The 20,497-nt window shown below is 40.7% G+C and overlaps 1 protein-coding gene across 8 annotated transcripts in view; it reads left to right on the top strand.

The window, feature by feature from the left end:
- Positions 1-7,193: 7,193 nt before the first annotated feature.
- STAT5B (signal transducer and activator of transcription 5B) overlaps positions 7,194-20,497 on the top strand; it is a 75,881-nt gene continuing 62,577 nt past the window's right edge. Inside the window, exons 1-2 of one of the 8 annotated variants that reach the window (XM_074261563.1) lie at positions 8,281-8,464; positions 18,653-18,750. In XM_074261563.1, coding sequence (XP_074117664.1) covers positions 18,729-18,750 — 22 coding nt within the window. In that variant the 5' untranslated portion in view covers positions 8,281-8,464; positions 18,653-18,728. Of the gene's footprint in view, positions 7,643-8,267; positions 8,501-18,652; positions 18,751-20,497 lie in introns of those variants that run through there. The other 7 variants (XM_074261569.1, XM_074261568.1, XM_074261565.1 and 4 more) reach the window with 7 other exon arrangements.

The raw sequence follows: 20,497 nt of genomic DNA, 5'->3' as shown, positions 1-20,497 counted from the left end.
GGCAGACAAGACCCTCTCTTTACTCTTCAATACTTCTCACTTCTCATAAGCCAGACCTGATGAGGTAGAGTATTAGTAAGCAGTTTTATCCCCTCTGAACTCGATTTATATCCAGAGGGAAAACCTAAAAAAAATCAGATTACTGCCACGTGAGTCTCATTCTCTCTAAATAGAAGGTTTTTTTGTTTTGTTCTTTTTTTTCCCTGAGTCAATTGGGGTTAAGTGACTTGTCCAGGGTCACAGAGCTAGGAAGTATTAAGTGTCTGAGGCCAGATTTGAAATCAGGTCCTCCTGACTTCAGGGCAGGTGCTCTATCCACTTGGCCCCCTCTAAATAGAATCTTGAGGAGCATGGAGAGGAAAGAAATCCCTCCTTCAATTCCCATCTATTTCTTCTCTCATATTCTGTGTTCCAAAGCATTGGCTCCCATATTGCAATGTCTTCCACCCACAAAACAGTGTGGAGTGCCAGGGAGAGATCCTCTGAGGTTCTTATTTCTGCAGCAATTGCAGAAATGCAATTTCCTCCTTGATACTTAGCCTCTTCTCCTTAGTACCTCACCTTTAAGAGTATTCTACTCCTGGTTTCTTCCCATGACACTGCTTCAGCTCAAAGTCCCACCCATAATGGAACATTTGGTCCTAAGGGAGGAAGTCCTAGGTTCCAGAAAGTTGGCACCAAGCTGAAAGCAGGCAAAAGAGGCAGGCCCTTGGCAGCTATCTGAGCCAAATTTCACTCTGAGTTTCTACTTGTCTCCTCTTTTTTGTCTCCTCTACCTTCCTTGACTTCATTCTCTATCTCAGCTCCCCAGTCTGGATCTGGGACTGAGATAACTTTGTTTCCAAAGACAAAATTATTCCTTAAGTCTTCACACCATTTTAGTTTCTCCTGAGTCTGTTAGTGTCTCCTGTATTGCTTTTTTTTGTTTCTTTGTTTCTACCTTCATGCCTCTGTATCACATCTCAGTCTGTTCCTCTGTCTTTCCCTAATATCACCTCTGACTGACTTCTGGGAAGGGAATTCCCAGGGATGGGGGTAGAATGATGGAGGCTTCCCAGGAAAGACAAGAGTCTAGGCTGAGAGGGAAGTGGTTAGGAGTAGGGTTAGAAATGTTTGTGGCAGTCCTTTTTGTAGTGGCAGGAAACTGGAAAATGAATGGATGCCTATCAGTTGGGGAATGGCTGAATAAATTATGGTATATGAATATTATGAAATATTATTGTTCCTTGAGAAACAACCAGCAGGATGATTTCAGAGAGGCCTGGAGAGACTTAGATGAACTGATGTGAAGTAAAGTGAGCAGAACCAGGAGATCATTATACATGGCAACAACAATGATCAATTCTGATGGATGTGGCTCTCTTCAATAATGAAATGATTCAGACCGGTTCCAATGACCTTGTGATGAAGAGAGACATCTACACCCAGAGAGAGGTCTGTGGGAACCAAGTGTGGTTCACAACATAGAATTTTCACTCTTTTTGTTGTTTGCTTACATTTTATTTTGCTTCTCTCTCTCTCTGTCTCTCTGTCTCTCTCTGTCTCTCTCTGTCTCTCTCTGTCTCTGTCTCTCTCTCTCTTTCCTCTCTCTCTCTCTCTCTCTCTCTCTCTCTCTCTCTCTCTCTCTCTCTCTCTCTCTCTCTCTCTCTCTCTCCCCCTTTGGTTCAATTTTTTTTTTGTGAGGCACGATAATTGTATAAATATATATATATATATATATATATATATATATATATATTAACACATATTTCTACCATGTTTAACATGTATTGGACTACTTGTCATTTAGGGGAGAGGGTGGGGGAAAGGGAGGAAAATTGGAACCCAAGGTTTTGCAAGGGCTAATGTTGAAGAATTGTCTGTTCATATGTTTTAAAAAATAAAAAACTTAAGGGAAAAAAAAAGAATAGGGTTAGAGAGATGAGGTAAATGCTTAACACAATTAGTTAATGGAAGGTAATTTTCAGCACTTAGTTTAATGTCTGGCTGTAACAGGTGCTTAATAACTGTTTATTGACTAATTTGTAAGATCCCATGAGAATTGGAATTCTCATTCTTTAACATCTGAAGAATCTGGAATTTTTAATTTTCTCTTTTCTATTTCTAGGTTCTAATTTGGGATCATTTCCCACTTTAATTGGGTTGGGTCAGGAAGAGAGCAAGACCCAGAGGTCAAGCTACAGAGAATGAAAGGGAAAGGGAGTTTGGGGATGCTGGAGGATTGGGATTGCTCAGGGCCAAACCTAGTCCCTACATCAAGGACTTTTAGGACCTCACAGCTAAGGCTTTACGCAAATAGCCACAGGTTGTAGAGAAGGCATAGATAAGCAAATCTTATGAAGGAATAAATGGTACAGAGCACCAGCCATGGAGGCAGGGAGATATGATTTAGAATCTTGTATCAGACACTTGCTAGTTATTGTATGACTTTGGGCAAGTCACTTAACTGTTCTCAGCCTCAGGTTCCCTATTAGTAAAAATGGGGATAGTAATAGCAGCTACTTCACAGAGTCATTGTGAGGATTAAACAGGATAAAACTGGTAACTGTTTTACATTCTTTAAAGTGATACATTATCATCATTCTTATTTTTAAACTACCCCCTTTTTTCCCCCTTAGAAATTCTCCTTTGCTTGGATAATCCAGATTATAGACCCATTTTGCCATAGCTTTGGAGCTAGAAGAGGCCCTAGAGGCCATCTAATCCTCATTTTAAGGATAAGGAAACTGAGGGTTAGATAGATGAAGTCATTTACCCAAGGCCCCACAGGTATTGTGCCATAGCCAGGCACTGACTCCAAATCCAGCAAGCTTTTCTCTATCTCGTAGTGTAATGCTATCCATTCTGGGCCTGTTACAACCTTTATACTGCTTTCCCCTTCACCCCCAATTCACTCAATCACCCCTGTGTACACTCCTACCCTGTAAACACCAGACAGGTTTGCTAACAAAGAGTCAAAGGCCTGGATAGTCCTGGCATGAGGGGGAGTGTCTTGAGAAGGAATTATGACCCCCAAGTATCCCCTCCAGTCTTCTTCTGACTGGTTTGAGGTAGAGTAGGTAGCTAGAGAGTGAGTGGCCCAGACTGGTGGGTGGTGAGATTGGGACACTGGAAAGAAAGTGCTAAATCCCCTAAAGGAAAACAGATTGAGGTCACCGTGACCTGACTGGCCCTGAGGTGAGGAGGAGGTGGAGGTACAGAACTACCTTTGTTTCCTCTATTCTGAATCTCTTCTTCAAGGAGAGTTCCTAGTGGGTGGGGAGCCAAAGGGAGGAATAGGTTGTGAGGGGGCTTCACCAGAAATCTGGGGCCATTCTGGGAAGCTGCTCTGTGCTGTGGCAGAGAGAACCAAAGCCCCAGGGCTAGCAAACATCCTGCTTCTGCCTCCTCCTCCCCCTTCTTCTCCCTTTTCCCCTGCTCTACGGACTCCAAAAGGACCCAAGAGAGGGGACAAGTTGCTTTGGGTATTGAGACCACAGTGTCCCTGTCCAGTGAAGACCCCGTCTCCTTTGTCCCCTGCCCGATGTCTTCCTGTAAAAACTCAGGGACAGTTCTCTGAGCCTGGAGAGAGATGGAGGTGGGGAACAACAGGGTGGCCTCTTGGAACATTCTGTGTGAACTAGAAGAACCTAATTAGAGGGGGCTAGGACCCATAAGCAGGAAAGCAGCTCACCCCTTAAAGCAGAGTGCTGGACCCTTTTCTTTCTCCCTCCCCCCACTGCCCTTCAGAGAAGCTAGTTTACAGTGAAGTCACCCAGGGAAAAGGAGCCCATCCTGCCTTAGGCATATTGTCTGTCCCTGATATTTCTGGGAATACATGAAGGGGGAGGGAAATACAAGATTGGGCAAGGTGGGAAGGTGAAGCCCTGATGAGAGGAAGGGAGGTAGATACAATGAATCTTCTGTCACCATTTGTCCAGAACCCTACCTTCTAGAAGCATGGTACAACCCAGCTCAAAGAGAGAGGGGTCTTGATGGATTTGTGCTCCTCCAACTTCCATAAGGTGATGGTCAAGAATAAGGGCAAGATTCAGCCCACCTTTGGGCACTACCCAGGTTGAAAGGAAGGAAGGTGTTGGAGGGGAGAGAAGAAAGGGATCCAGCAGGGATAAGGGAAGGGTAGAAAAGTTTAGGATGGTGAAGGAGCGGTAGTTCTGGGTTCCCTTAGGACCTGTTCTATTATTACCACTCTCCCCCCCTCACCCCAATTCCTTCCCCTCCCCCTGGTTTCTCCTAGTCCAACAGGAAACCTTTTGTGCTTTATTCAGCTCAACTCCAGATCTCAAAGCCCTCTGGGGGACTAGGGGTGTGTACATCTTCCTCTCCTCCTTCCCTCTCTGCCTCCCTCCCTCTCTCCCTCCCTCCTGTGGTCTGCCGGCCATCTAAACTGCTTTCCCACTTTGTTATGGCTGGAGGGGGTTCCTCTCTCTCAGTCCCTCTGTTTCTTATTGTTCCCCAGTTTCACAAGAGCTCAGACACACCCATTTCCTTTCCCCCTCCCCCCTGAAACAAAGGGCACCCAGATCCTGGAAGATGTGGGGGAAGTGTCCTTGGTGGAGTTGGAGCTGAGGCCTTGGTAGGCCCAATGCTGCTTTGCTTCTTTCTTGTCCTACCATCCCTAATCTCCTGGTCTGGCCTACAAACCTTGCACCAGACACTATCTCCCCTTTTTCTGAAATCATATTCAGGCATTTATTGAAATCTGCCAATTTACTCATTTCATAAACATCCCCCCAAGTGACCTAGCTCAGGCGTCCTCCCTGGTGCTTTCCTGCCCCCTTGTAGGCCGTGCCCCATCTCATATCACAGTGCTCCACCATCCAAATACTAGGTCTTGCAGCTTTAACCTCTGTCCATTTAAATCCCATTGGCAGACTCTGTCCACCCCTGTAGCAGCCATCTTTTTACCTGGTACTGAGCTGCCTTTTGAATTCTCAACTAGATTAGCAATCCATAAAGATACTCAGACTGGGCTGGCACAATGCCTGCTCCCTTCTGTAGGCCCTCCCCTCCCCAGTGATGTGCCATTGCTCCAGGGGTACAGGTAGGAAGGGCAGGATGACCCTGTCCCGGAGCTCAGCTTGTCATGAGGTCCCAGGCCTCTGAGGAGAGCCACCCTCATAAATATCTGGAAGGGAGCCCAGGCAGGTAGAAATCTCTTGGAGGAAGAGGATGTAAGGGAGCCACCCTTCACTGGCCTGCCCTAGGAGAGTGATCTTGAGGCTGGTTGGGGCATCTCCTGCTTGGGAATTCCTGCAGGGACCTTTCTTCTAAGTACCCTAGAAACCCAGCCCTATCTTGGCCCAGTCTGGCTCCCAAAGTAATGAATGGGGTTAGATTGAATGTGAGACATAACTTAACCCTACAGAAGGGTTGGTGTTCCCAAAGAGAGATGCAAAGAACAGTTATCAAATTGAGGGTTGCTGGAGATCTGTTATTCCCTTCTTCCTCCTGGTAGCAAATTCTCTCTTCTTAGTGTTTTGGCCCTGTACAGGCTTAGGAGGGAGTAGCCCTCCACCATATGGGTGGTATGGTCCACAATTCCTGGAAGCTGAAGAAGCCTCCCTTGTTTGTTGGGAGGTCTTTTCTCCCTACCTCACCATCCCCTTCCCTGCCCCTGGCAATGCTTAGAAGGAGACCTAGTCCCCAGAGCTCAGATAGAAGTTGGCAGTTTGGGATCTTAGGAGGCAGTATGAGCTAAAAACCCTGTTCCTTATTGCCCAGGGTTCTGGTTTCTACTTAATTACTTTCCCAGAAAATTGTCTCATGGTCTATCTGTATCTGGGCAGGGATTATGAAGGAAAGGGAAGTAGGGGGTGGATGCTTTCTGCAGTATCTTCACTTATCCATGAATAGAAGGCTGGTGATAGGAAAATTGGGAGTGGTGAGATGAGATGAGAGTAATATGCAGACAAGACTGCAAAATGGATTTCTGCTCCCTCAGGTTTTCTGTATTTGTGTGGATCTGTGTTTGGGGAGATGGGGAGATAAAATATCTCCCACTGTGGGGTCTAAGTGTAGATCCAGAAGCTAGGACCAAGTCTGTTCTGTACAGTCTTTTTTGACCCATAAAATATTTTGGTTAGGATTTTCTGATACCAGAGCCAGTTTATTCTATAGCTATTTTTCAATTCAGGGGGTGCTTCTGTGGGATCTCTTTTAATCTCAGAATCCTGTCTAGTTCCAGATAATCTCCAGATAAAGAATGGCTGAAATTTTTCCTTGGACCTAGGTTGACTAACATTTCTTGGTGAGGGAGTCTTCCAGAACATTTGGTCCTTAACATCTGTACACACATCTGCAGGAGCAGCTGAGGCCTTGCAATCAGACAGAGCTGCCTTGTCAGATGGCAGAGCTAAAGGAAAAAGGAATTTTAAAAAAGGGTGGGGGGCATCAAGAAGCTTCCTGGCTTCCCCATTCTCCATCAGTACTATTTAGGTAACGTTGAAATGACTTAGGGAGATAGATGGAAAGAAAAAAGTGACCAGCGTCAGGCCAAACTCCAGTTTAAAGGAAAAGAAGGAATGCCCTCAGCAGGGCCAGTAAGGTTTCCATCGCCTCTAAGCTATTGCTTTTCATCTGCATATCTACCTACAAGAACAGGGCCAAACATTATGGAGAGGTGATTCTCAGGGCAGTGATCCCAGCAACCTAAGTGGGAACTTTAGCTTCTTCCCCTAATCATTCTGTCTCCCCTGCCCATCTTTTTCTATTCAGTTCGGTATATATATATATATATTTAAATTGAGTGAAGTAATTGCAAGTTGCTGACGGGGATTGAGGGGATAAAGGCTAGAAGCTTCCAGTAGAGGGAAGGGACTTGAAGATCACCTGAGAGAGCTCGGCAGAACAACTAACAGACTTTACATTTTGGGGGGGGAGGGGATGAGTGAAGATGGGAAATCTCATTGGAGGTATGGGAGTAACTGAAGATGGACTGGGGGGTTTCCAGATGGTGGTCGCCTCTTGACAAAGTAATCTGGAGCTGAACAATTATGTAGAAGACCGGAAGAAGGGGTGCAGAGGTTTAGAGAATAGAGGGAAAAGGTGGAGGGTGGAGCTCTCTTCCACCACCCTGTCCCCCAGTAAGGCTGGGTTCCCCAAGGTCTGAGGGAACTGTGTACAGCGCTGGCCTCTGGAAGGTTGCCAGGGAAACCGCTGCCCAGCTCCAGAGATGTGGCCTCCGTTGCTCTGTAGTTGGGGATGGGAGTGGGGGTGGGGAGAGTGCATGCCTGGCTCCTCCTTCCAGCGCCACCCCCTCGGAAGGACCTTCTCTCCTATGCATGGTCATTTGTAAAAGTTAGGGACAGAGCACTCAGAGATTTTTTAACCCTGCTCTTTCCCCTCCCCCCTTCCTCAACTTCTCTGGGTGCTGCACAGTCACCAGCCTGCCCTGCCTGGGCTCCCACCGATGGATCCCCTCCCTTTCAGAAAGCTCTCCTGGAAGAAAACACCTCTCCTCCCGTTGCCTCTCCGTGACCCCCTCATCCCCAGGCTCGGCGTCTTCTGCCCCCAGCTGTAATTCAGTCTGACTGGCGGCGGGGACAAGTGTCCACGCAAGCTCTCCGCTCCGGGGGGAAGGCCGCGTCCGAGCCCTGGGTGGGCCGCCCTGGGGTGCGAATCCGGGGTAATTATTGATCAGGTGAGCGGCGGACTTCTGACCCCGGCTTGGGAGGGAGAGGACCGGGGGCAGGAGAAGCGCCGAGCGCCGGGCCCGGGGCTGAGGGGAAGGGAGGTGGGTAGGGCGCTGGGCTAACGCTACGACAACATGGGAGGGCGGATCTCGGGGGGGCGGAGGGGGAGACCCTTCCAAAACAAACCGGCATGTTATCATTCCAAGCTCTAGCCCGGGAGGGGGCCCGTCTGGCCGGCTGACTGGGCAGCGGGAGGGACCCCGCGGTAGCCGCCCCGCGGGTGTACGGTACCGATCTTGCAACAACTAGGCAGGGTGATTCTGGGGGGGCACGGAGGTGGGGAGCGGAGGGTGGCTGGGGCCCCGAGGGTGGCTGGAGGAGCTCGGGCGCGGGGCGGAACCAGGAAGCGGCGCGCGCCGCCTGGGGTGGGGAGGGGGGAAGCGAGTGGTAGGAGGGAGAGTGTATGTGTGCGTGTGCGTGTGTGTGTGCGTGTGTGTGTGTGTGTGTGTGTGTGTGTGTGAGCTGGGGGGGAGGGTAGCCGCGGCGCGCGCGCGCGGCGGGGTCTGGAGCCCGGGCACGCGCCGGGGGGTGGCCGCGGTCTCGGGGAGGGGAGGAGCGGGGAGGAGACGAGGCGGGGGAAGCGCCGGGATCGTGCTCGCGCGTGCGCGCCCCCGCGAGCCCCTGGCGGGAGGAGAGCGGAGCCCAGGGCCGGACCCCCGAGCCCCGGAGCCATCTGAGTCCGGAGCCGTCACCCCGGGGTGGGGACGGAGCCGAGGGACTGAGCGTGACGGCGGTATTTGGAGTGAGGGAGCGACGCCCGACTAGGCGAGGTAGGAGCCCAGCCTGAGGAGAAGGGAGCGGGCGGGGCGGCCCCCAGCCCTGAGTCGGGTCCCCTCGCCTTGGGGTCCGGCAGCCGCCGCCGCTTCTGCGTCCCGTCGGGTCCCGTGTCGGGGAGGTAACCGAGGCCCGGCGTGCTGGGGCTGGAAGCCGGTGCGCGTGCCGAGACGTAGGGCTATCGAGTGTGTATGGGGGGGTGGCAAGAGGAGGAAGGGGACTGCGTCTCCTCCCTCCCCGGCCGCCCTGCGCTCTCCACGTTGTCTGCAAGGTCCGTCCAGTCCCTGCTGCCACCTTCCCGTTCCTAAACAGACACAGCTGTCCGCGCATGTAAGTCCCCTGGAGAGTGAGTGCATCGTGTGTGTGTGTGTGTGTGTGTGTATTTCTGTATTGTGTGTATGTGTGTGCGTGTGTGGATTTGTATATTGTGTGTTTGTGTATGTGTGTGCGTGTTTGTGTTTATTGTGTATGTGTGTGCGTGTTTGTGTTTATTGTGTATGTGTGTGTGTGTTTATGTGTGTGTGCGTGTTTGTGTGTGTGTTTATGTGTGTGTATGTGTGTGTGCGTGCTTATGTGTGTGTGTGTGTGTGTGTGTGTGTGTCTTAGGTGCATCAAGGACTAGAACCTTGGGAGGCAGTTAAAGAAACAAACACTTTGGATGAGCCTCTTGAGTGGGGGGTGGGAGGGAGAGGAGCTGGATCCCACGCAGAGCCTGCCAGGCCCGGGCTTGGACGTGGTGCTGTAGGATGTGGTGTGATCTTTTCTTCTTTCTTTTCCTCTACCTGCTCACCCCACTCTGAGGACTGAAGTGCTTCTGCTTCGGGTGGGGGGTGGGGGCGGGGGGCAGATATGGAGAGCCTGGAAGGGAGACGTTATGTGACAAAAGCTAGGCTGACGTAGAATGAATCTGGCTAGGTGGTTAGGCTGCTCCGAAAAGGAGAGAACTTCTGAGAAGTCATATCCATACCCCTGGTAGCTGCCTTGCCATTGGAGAAAAGGAAATAATTGGAAAGTGGGGAAAGAGAAAAAAAAATCTGTAGAAACATAGCATTAATGACAAATTAGTCAGTCAATCAGTAAGCGTTTATTTAGCGCTTATGAAGTTCGGGGCCCTGAAAAGATTTCAATTCCCTATCAGCCATTGTCAGACCCTTTCACGTTTTCCTCATGCGCTTCTGACAGTCTTCTTCCCAGGGTAAGGGGATTTTTAAAATAATAAATTATAGGTCTCTGTTCAACTGAAAGCACCTCCAATTATCTGGGGAGTGGTGTGAAGGAATATTTTTTGAAAATGTCAATGCGACTTTACATCTCCAAATATTATGTTAGGCCTATCCCATTCATTAGCTGCTTCTAAATGTTCATATTCTAGTAAGCTTTAGCTTTCTGAGTCTAGGTTATCCCACACTTTTTTTTTTTTTTTTATTACCATTTAGATCATTCTTTTATGCTATCTTCTCTTGCTGATTTGCTATGCCCAAAATCATTTAACATTTATTGACACATAAAAGGCTAATGCCAGTCAGGTATTTTTCTAATTTCATTTTACAACATCCCATTGATGCCAGATTGCTTGTAATAATTTTAGCATGTGGAAGCCTCCTTGTTATCAGTTATAGTAATATTGCAGATTTTTTCTAATAATTAGAAAATTATTAGACAAAAATCATTCCATCTTATGCCAGAAGTTTTTGTTGCTGTTGTTGAAAATCATAAAGCAGATTGAGAGATGGAACAAGTAGCATTTGGTTTTAAGGAGGAAAAAACGTAATTACGTTAAAAATACCTTTGGGTGATATAGTAATCCACACAAATCTATTTAAATTTCTACATTCCACTTGCATTAGCTGTTGGAGGATGAGATTTCTTTAGATATTTGGGGAAATTTTAGAATATGAGGAAGAGAAGGAGAAACTGTTTTTAAAGCAAAATACCAAAAAAGGGTTGATTTCTATCATCAGCAGTTTGGAGATTGCATAACTTAGTGCTAAACTTTGCACAAAACCCCCCAATACTAAGCCAACTTTATAAACTATGCAAGCTTCTTACTGTTTTTTGCATTGTCAGTATTCATATTTTTTTCTGCCAACAGAATATTGATAAGGATTATACTTAAAAGAAAGCTCTTAAAAATTAAAAATTGCCCTTTTTGAAATGGGAATTTCTTAGTGTAGGATGGGGGGTGGTGGTGGGGAGAGCATGCTATCATTGTTTGGGTTTTTGCAACATAAATATTTTGGTTAGTACTTCCTTTCTGCCCCTGACTTATCATCTCATCCCTAACTTCTCACTCCTAATGGATTTTTATCTTTTTTTTTTAAATAGGTAAGCGTGTCCTTTTAAATTTTACTTGTATGGGCAGGAATGTGTAATAAAACATTTATTGCTATTTTGACACTTAATGGATTTTGATTTAATATTAAAACTCAGATTGTTTTATGTTTACTTAATAATATTTTTATCCCTCAGGATTCTTAATCTAGGCTTTGTGTTTGCTCTTTAATCTTTGAGGGTTGCCTACAGAGTTCATATGTAATTGATCACCATTCTCATGGAATTTAAAACATGGAAATAATGGGATAAATAGCATGTTCAAGACCTCATACATACATATATACACACATATATATGAAAACATGCACACCATGCATTTTATTTGTTTGACTGTCCAGAGTCAATACTTTGTAAAATTATTCACGGGTTTCTAGCAAATTCTGATTACCAGTGGAATAAAATAAAAACCTAGCTTATTTTTCCTTCTTTTTATTAGATATTCTTATAAATACCATCATTCTCATAAAATATTTTTAAGATTTAAGACTGTTTTTGAGTTACTTGATTATTTAAGTTCATTGAAATCTTTAGAAGAGAAACTATATATGCATTATATAATAAAAGAATGAAGCTGGTTTGTCTTAATGAAGGTAATGTTTAAAGGAAAACTATGAAATTGTATTAGCCTACAGTTTTGCTGATGTTTAAAGAGAATTTTAAAATTATTTTAGAAAATCAGAAGTATATTTTTCTAACGATATTGGAAATATAAAAGTGTCATTCTAGTTTCTGGCAATGAGAAAGTCAAATTTATCTGTGAAATTTCCACTGATCATTTCTGTAAAAAAGCAAATAGTATAATAACAAAAAAAAATGTGACTTAAAAACATTTAAATAACTTAACTCTGGTCATCTCCAAAAAAATTCTATTTTAGTTACCTTGTCTTTACTAATAGATGTCTTTATGCAGTATTCTGACCTTTAGTCATTGAAAGAAGCAAGGCAATTTGGGGATGATTGTGTATACAACTGTGGTGTCTTGCCAACTATAAAACAGTATTTTGCAAATTTAGATTTCTTATTGGATGAAGAAAACCTTTTTTAGTGGTTTATAATGTTATTTTCTTGTTTTTGTTAGTTTAAGTCACACCCTTGACTTCCTTGGAAGGTATCTTTTGAGGTTTGGCTTCCTTTTTTTTTTTTAATTTTTTTTAAAAGGTAATATTGGGGTGGGAGTGCTTCCTGTTTTTATTTTCGAAATTAGACCTACACATTAGTCCTATCACGTTTTTATATTTTGGACACATAAAGGCGAACATCATATGTCATGTGGTTTGTCTTTGACCCATTGTATCAGTTCATGACAGCTTTACTGAGTAGCCTGAGCACCAGATTGGGAAGTTAGAAATTCTTGAATCTATTCCCAATCCTATCACTAACTTGCTTGGTGGCCTTGGTGAGGGGAGAGTTCCTTCATATTTTTCTTTACTAAAAATGGGACTGCAGATAATTCTCTCTCAGGAGAGCACCTTGAAAATTTAAAATCACCGAGATATGGTCACCAGAATTCTGAATATTTAAGGAAAAATAAACATAATATTAAATACTGTGGAATAATAATTGGATTGAGCATTGACTTTCAATCACTCAATGAAGAAAACATTTATTAAGTACTTACTATGTACCAGGCACTGGGAACGTAAATATTACACATTTCATGGATGGTAACATGAACATCTACATATAAATTCGTTAGGGAGGAAGGGGAGGGGAAAGGGGTCATGAAAAATTTCATGTAGAAGATGGTACAAATGCCATACCTAGTATCTTGGAGGAGGATGAACAGAAAAAGTAATGGGGTGTCTTGAGATATTCCCTAATACAATAAGGTTTGGTTTCTTTTTGGCTTCTTGAGTGCTGCTGATAGGGGCTCCTAATGCTATAGGTATACTTTTTATGTTAGTGTTCAAGAATGAGCTTTGGGAAAGTCTCCTTATTACCTTGAGCTAAGTGATTTCTTCTTGCTTTTTATTTGTCAATGTTATCTAAAATATTATGACTAGATGAGCTCATGAAGAAATAGACCTTCAAATATAACTGCAGGTTAGTTGCATTTTAGACCTTACAGGCTGACTTTTAGGGCCATATCATTGAAAAGAGGACTCTTGAATTATGTCACAGAATAATCATAAAGAATGCTTTGTACAAAGATGGCAGATACATCTTGCCTTTTTTCTGGGTTGGTTTATTGGGTTTTTTTTGGAGGCAATTGGGGTTAAGTGACTTGTTCAAGATCACATAGCTAGGAAGTGTCTGAGGACAGATTTCAACTCCAGGGCCAGTGTTCCATCTGCTGTGTCATTTAGCTGCCCCCAAATCATGCCTTTATTCTGGGCCTGCCTTTTTTTCTTTTCTTTTTTGTGCTTTCTTTCAGTAAAGAAGAATGTTTAAAGTGTTGCATACGGGATGTTTCCTACCTTTGGTTTGGTTTATTCATAATCGTGGCTATATTGTCATTATATGAAAAGTACTAATACCATAAAACCTTTGTCTAGTTCTTCTAGCCTCTAGACAACCTACTGCTAGATTCTGTTTCCTTTCCTGTTGGTACTCTGAATAGTCAGTCTTTTTCATATATATTTTTTAAAAATTTAAATGCAGTGGATTTCCACGTACAGACATTCAGTTCTCTATATTTTGAGTGTTCTGATCTGCTTGTGCTGATTCATTTTCCCATACTCAACTATTTGGGTATGGTTTGAGAGTAGAAATTAAATTCTCAGAAAATATGACAGCTTTTCTTTCTGACTAGTTAGAGAAGACTTGGGGAAGAGAAGGGGAAATTACATTAATGATCCAATCAATTAGTAGTGGGATTAATTTGGTGACTAATATTTTCAATGGCTATTGGGTCATTTTCATTAAAAGTATAAATTATAGCTATACCTTGATATGATAGCAATACAAACCCACGTGTTTTTAGATGCTGTTTAATTTCCCCTGGTAAGGGGATTTCTTTGCATATGGGAAATCAAGCCACAGTTACCACAAACAGTCACATCCATGATTTGCATTAAAAATAACTATTTGCCTCATCAGGTCACAGCTTGACTTGCAATGGGTTCAACTGGGAAGATATGTTAGTTATTCTGCACTAATTTTAAAGCATCTCTTCAAGATGTTCATCAATCAGTCAAGTCGGTCAATAAACACTTATTAAGTATTTAAAATGTGTCAGGCACTATGCTAATTGAAGGATAATTCAAAAGGAGGCAAATAACAGTTTCTGCCTGTAAATTCATTCTTTTGTGAAATTATACTTACAGTTTTACATCCAGGGTTAAGAATGTACTTAGTCACCTTAACTTGTAATACAAAGATATTTGGGGGTTCAGGAGTAATATGAGGCATGTAATTGAAACCATATTTTAAGGAGGGATTTCTCTCTCTTTAAAAACAAAAAGTTTTATTTTTATTTTCAGTTCCAAGTTCTTTCCCTTTTGTTTTTAATATGTATTTCTTTATCTGTTGTCCAAAATAGACTTGCATTTAAGAATGAGTTTTCTGACTTATAATCTTAGAATGCTTGAGTTACATAGGACCTTAGAAATCATCTTAGGTCAACCCTCAAAGATGGTGACTTGGAATTGTGGATTTTTGTTGTTGTCATTGTTTGGTTTTTTACACATGAGGGCTTATATATATTTTTCTCTTTTTTTGAGGGTTGAAATCAGTTTTCCTTTCCCCACCCCCAACCCATTCCCTCTTAACAAAACCATTAGTCTTGCTTTTCACTTCTGATGGGGAGCCTTTACTTTTGGTGCATCAGGGTAAACTTGGTTTGAAGAGGACAGGTAAATGAAGAGGTAATTATTTTCTTGGCCTCTGTTTACAAACACAGGAATTAGTTTCTGTCAAAGCTCTTTGTTGGAGATGGGAAGGAATTATATATGCTAGTTGATTGAGAAGTGGAAAAAGTATGTTACTTTTTTCTTAACTCTATTTTGAAGGGGCTTGTAGCCCTATGCTATTAAATGTGGTTTTTAGATGGAGTAATTTCTGAATTTTAATCATTGGGGGTTGTTCTTACATAGTTCAGTTTAGTCTCGCGTGGTTAGAGCTCTGCATAAACATTCCAGTATCACTATAATAGTCTTACTTTTCCCTGCAGGTATGTTCTGGTGGCACTGGTGGCTTCTTAGTGTTTCTTATGACAGGCCCCCTCTATGCCCCATCACTGTGCCTTTGTACAATTGTCCCTCGTGTATCTGGCATGTACTCTTTCCTGTTTCCTACTTGAAGCTTTTATTGTTCTCTGCTCCCTCTCTCACTACCCCCTAATTATTTACTTGTATCTATTTTATAAATGCTTTTTATGTGTGCTTTTATGTTGGGAAAGAAATCTGCAGTTATACACACACACACATACATGCTAGCTCTTGATCATATATACATGCACATATATATTTATATGTCCGTTGTGTACATACATACACATGCTTAAAGAGACAGCATACTCATAACTTTTTAAGCTTATGTTAAAAATAACATGATATTTGGGCAAGATAATATGTGTGTTGTATAAGTGTGTAAATGAATAGAGAATATGCACATAAACATTGTATACATGTATACACATATACATGCATGTAAATTAATGTCCATACCTATATATTGTAAAATATATGCACGTACACAGTCTCTCCAGACTAGAACATAAGCTCTTCCCAAGAGGAATTGTTTCATTTTTGTCTTGTATTCCTAGCATTTAGTATAGTGGCTGATAGTATGTGTTTTGATAAATGCTTGATGGTTGATTACCTTTCCCTCATCACTTATTCCCTTGCTATGCATCCACTGAGATCTCCAGTTGGGTTTTAGGACTAAACAAATTTAAAAAACCTTCCTCCTATTTGGAGAATAAGTATCTCAACTATTATTGGTTCAAAAAAGTGTAAATTTATATAAACAGAGATTGTTGCTTCCAATAGTGTCTAGCTGTCTCCTTTGACCAGTTCTGAATTAACTTTAAATGTTGATGGAGTTGGGGACAGAGAAAACTTTATGTGAAGAATCTCAAAAGTATAATTTCTTTAATTGTGTGTGTGTGTGTAAAACATTTAGTGGAGTTTTCCAGTGTTTAGTGATGAAAACTTAGAAAGTTTATTAAAACTATTGAGATATCTTTATTTCAGAGCCCCTAAGTTGACATTTTTGGTTTTTTCTTTCTTAAAATGAGCAACTCATTTTAGACATATGTGAATGTCTAATTCACATTAGTAAATGAAACATAATCAAAAGTAACAGGTGATTGCTTAATTTGTTGAAGTATTGTAGCTTGAAGTTAAAAGTGCTGTTTTATAGGGCAAGTTATACAAGACAATTTGTAGTTTTTGTGGCACTAGAAACAAAGTTCTTTCATATTATTAGAATGCCTCTGTTTTTGTTTGTTTTTTAATCTTCCATGTTTTTGAGTATCCTTTTGCTATTCCTGGAGAAAACAGTATGTTAATAGACCAAAATGTATAGTTCTATCCAAAATGGAATTTTTAGTTTCAAATGTATCTTTGAAATACATCTATATTTCTATTACCAGACAAAGAACAATTACAGCTAAATATAAAGTCAGCTGTCCTTTGAAGACTTTTCAGAGTTAGGCAATATGGGTTCTGATGGACAGGAATGAAATGTACTGGTAGTCTCAATGTTTTAAAATTACTGTTTCTGTTATGCACTTGGATATGAAGTCCTGAGTGTATAGCTATTTTAAAGATAAAAAATCTCTCCAAATTTACATAAGTGGCGGTATTAATTTTCTCCTCCTATATAAATATTGGCCTTATTGTGTTTAAGTTTCTTCCCTAGCTGTTTATCATTGGAAGTTTCCTGAATGATATAACTACATTCAGCAGGCTAAGTTAAAGATAAAGCATGATCCTTTGATCTTGTAGCACCAGAAGAAAATGGACACAGTTTTGCTAGAAAAAACCAAGCAATACAAGCTTTTTGAAGGTGTGGTTCCTTCAGGTTAAGAAAACTATTTGTTTGTAGTTTATAGTTTAAATTTTGCCCAAGAATTGTAATGTGGTGACTTAGAAGTAAGTATTGAACTATTGCTACCCCCAAATTAAAGAATAAATAAAAATGTAGCCTTTTATTCAACATAAGTAAGTATCCTTTTAATTAAAAAATCAAAATTATTTGTTTTTGGATAAGATATCCACAATAATATTTTCATTTAAAAACACATAGAGACAATTAAAAATTGTTGTTCTTCTTGGTGGGGAGCTCTAACTTTGATATTTTGATATTTGGTGTTATACACCAAAAAAAAAATATTAAAGAAATATATTGAATTTTACCTAATGAAAATGTTCTAGAGTTTTTAGATTTCCAAGTTTTAGTTTTCAAACTCAAAAGTGGTCTATTTTCTAGTCTATTGAGTGCCTCATGTTTTTATATGAAAGCTAAATGGAAATTATACTATTTTACTCTTTATGCTCACTTGTATCCCTTTATTTTTGCAGAATAGTGCCCATTTTCTGACATCTTAAGAGGAAAAGAATGGCCTAGTTTGTTTTAACTTTTAGCATTTGTGAATATTAGCTATATTATTTCAGTACTTTTTTTCCTTCCATTTATATTTGAACTAATTTTCACTTTGTGATGACACCTCCTATAGCTGCTCAGCATGTAGATTTGTTTCTTGTAATTCCATTAGTCCTACTTAATGATTTCTACAAATGTTTATAATGATATTCATTTTAGAATATCTGTTAAAGGAAATCTCCACTATGAGAGACTTTTTATGATACATTGTGTTTTTGCTAATTCCAAGGATTGGTACTTGGTGTGCCTTTATTCTTTCTTAATTAAATTCACAATAACTGGGGACAGCTAGGTGGCGCAGTGGATAAAGCATCAGCCTTGAATTCAGGAGGACCCGAGTTCAAATGTGGTCTCAGACACTTAACACTTCCTAGCTGTGTGACCCTGGGCAAGTCACTTAACCCCAGCATTTAAAAAAAAAAATCACAATAACTAGCCTCTGTGTAAAAGGGGAAGGTTAAAAAGGAAGAATTAAAGAAGATCAAATTGGTCTCTCAAAAAATACTTTGTTTTGAAGCAAAGCTATCCAGGTTAGATGTCTTTACAATTATATATTACATTTAAAATGGTCATGTTTTTGAAAGATTTCTAAGTCCCCACTCACTTCGTGGTGAAAATTTAGTCAGTAAAAATTTAGTATTAAAAAAAAACATTTGTTTGATCTATTATTGAAAATTGTTTTAGTAGGATTTCATCCATTTATAGCATTTATCTTTAAAGGAGAGATTCAGAGATTAAAAGTTTAAAGAAAAGTTATATCATCTTTATAAGCTTCATGCAGTATTAGACTTCATAGGGGTTCACTAAATTTATATAAAGGAAATCAGTGCTTTCATCTATAAAAGACTATATAAGTAAAATTGCCAATTGGCAGGCTTTTAAAAAGCTTGGTGAGCATTTTATCTTGGGAATTTGATTTATAATAGGTTATTGGTTTTTGTTTTGATTTTGGTAATCCTATAAGAATTAAGTGCATCCCAGATAATCTTAATAAATAAAACCTTTTCCTTTGGTTTTCTTTAGAAAACCTAGTTTTTATTTCTTTTCTTTATCCTCCTTCTACCCCAAATAATTTGATAATCGCATTTGATGCAAGATTGTTTTCACTTGTTTTCACTTTTGTTTGTTTTCACTTCATTGTGATAGTGAAATTGTTTTCAAAAGTTTTACTGTATATGAATTTAAGTTATTTTTGTTAGTTTTCTTAAAAAAAAAAAAAGTTGCTACCTAAAAATATAAAATAATGTCTGTGTGTGTGTGTCCTGTCCCCTTCCTTCCTTGACCTTTTAATTTCCTCATAGTCTTACAGATCCAGAAACAAGAGTCCAACTCCCATTATTTTATAGATGAGGAAACCAAGATGGAGAAAGTGAAGCCATGGGGGGAGTAAATGGCAGAGGTAGGATTTTAATCCTGGCCCTTTGACTCTAAATTGAGCTCTCTGGTTCTTCTCAAAGTTGTTTGTGTCTGAAGGAGTTGTTGCTGATGTGGCCTGAGGAGCCCAGTATACTGAAAGGATATTTTTGTATTCTCAGACATACACACACACACACACACACACACACACTCTCTCTCTCTCTCTCTCTCTCTCTCTCTCTCTCTCTCTCTCTCTCTCTCTCACTCTCTCTCACTCTCTCTCACTCTCTCACTCTCTCTTTCTATCTCTTTCTCATATGAGGGCAAGTAATAATAATAATGATAATGATAACATGTATTTATATATTATTTAAGATTTTTGAAGCATTTTACAGATATCTCTTTTGATCCTGACAGTACTTGGAGGTAGGTTGTATTATAATGCCCATTTTGCAGATGAAGAAACTAAGGTAAAGAGAAGCTAGGTGACTTGGAAAGTAAGATTACACTATTAGTTCCTGATAACAGATTTGAATTTAAGGTGACTGACTCTAGGGTTGGGACTCTTAACAACTGACTCTTAATCTAGCTGAAGATATCCCTAGTTGAAATTTGGAATGAATTTTCTTATCTAAACATCCATTATGTGATTGTTCTTGTTCTTAATAGTGTTAGAATTTTAAATCTTGGCTCTGAATGGGATCTCAAAGTCATTTGTTTCAGTCCCCATGCAAAGTATGGATTATCTTTTTCAGTTTACCAAATAGTTGATCTATCTTTAAGAAGACTGCTGGTGAGGAGAAATTTGCCACGTTCCATTTTACTAATTTTTACAAAGCTCTTGTTGTTGCAAAGTTTTCCCTTATATTGATTGAGTTCAGTTCTTCTTTGCAGCTTTAATCTTTTGGTCCTAATTCAGGTTTCTGGAGTCAGACAATTTATAGTAGCCCTCTTCTACATGAAAGCCTTTAAGATATTTGAAAATACTGATGAAGCCCCCTCTCTAAGTTTCCTCTCCCACAACTTAAACCTTCCCAGATCTTTTCCACCAATCCTCATATGATATGGTTTCAGTTTCTGTAGCATATTGGTTAACTTCCTTTCATTACTTTCTAGCCTGTCAATATTCTTCATAAAATGTGACATCCATAACTGGAGACACTATTCAGATGTGTTCAGACAAGGCAAGCCTGATACAACAAGATTAACCCCTCCTGGATCTGAACATCTTATTTCTATTAATGTAATTTAAGGTTGAATTAGCTTTTTTTTTTTTGGGGGGGGGGTTATCATGTCACCATGAACTCATACTGTGCTTCCATTTCTTTAAAAGTCGGGCTTTTTCACACAGATCATTGCCCAGTTATGTTTCCTCAGTTTTCTGCATGTGTGCAGTTGATGTTTTTACCCTAAGTGTTGGATTTTTATATTTATCCCTTCTGTGTTGTATTTGTGTAGACCTAATCCAAATTTTGCTGTCTTTTTATTTATTCTTATTTTTGAATGAGATCACTATAATTTAAAAAAAAAGCTGCTTGGAAAGTTATGGCTGTGTGACCAAAAAAAAAAAAAAAAAGAGCGTGTGTTTTGTGTGTGTTGTGATCTATGTTTTACAGCATATACCACAATAGATTAACTGAATTAGTGATCAAAATTTTTTTCCATTAGAGCTTTAAATTGTTTGCTTGCTTCTATCACTTATTTTGACATTTTTAATGCTTATTTTGTTATCCAAATATATTATCTCTTACAGCTTCATGTCATCTGTAAGTGTGATAATCATATTGTCT

The sequence above is a fragment of the Sminthopsis crassicaudata genome, chromosome 4, assembly GCF_048593235.1.
Source record: "Sminthopsis crassicaudata isolate SCR6 chromosome 4, ASM4859323v1, whole genome shotgun sequence".
Lineage (NCBI taxonomy): Eukaryota > Metazoa > Chordata > Mammalia > Dasyuromorphia > Dasyuridae > Sminthopsis > Sminthopsis crassicaudata.
This window is presented reverse-complemented; position numbering and strand designations above follow the sequence as displayed.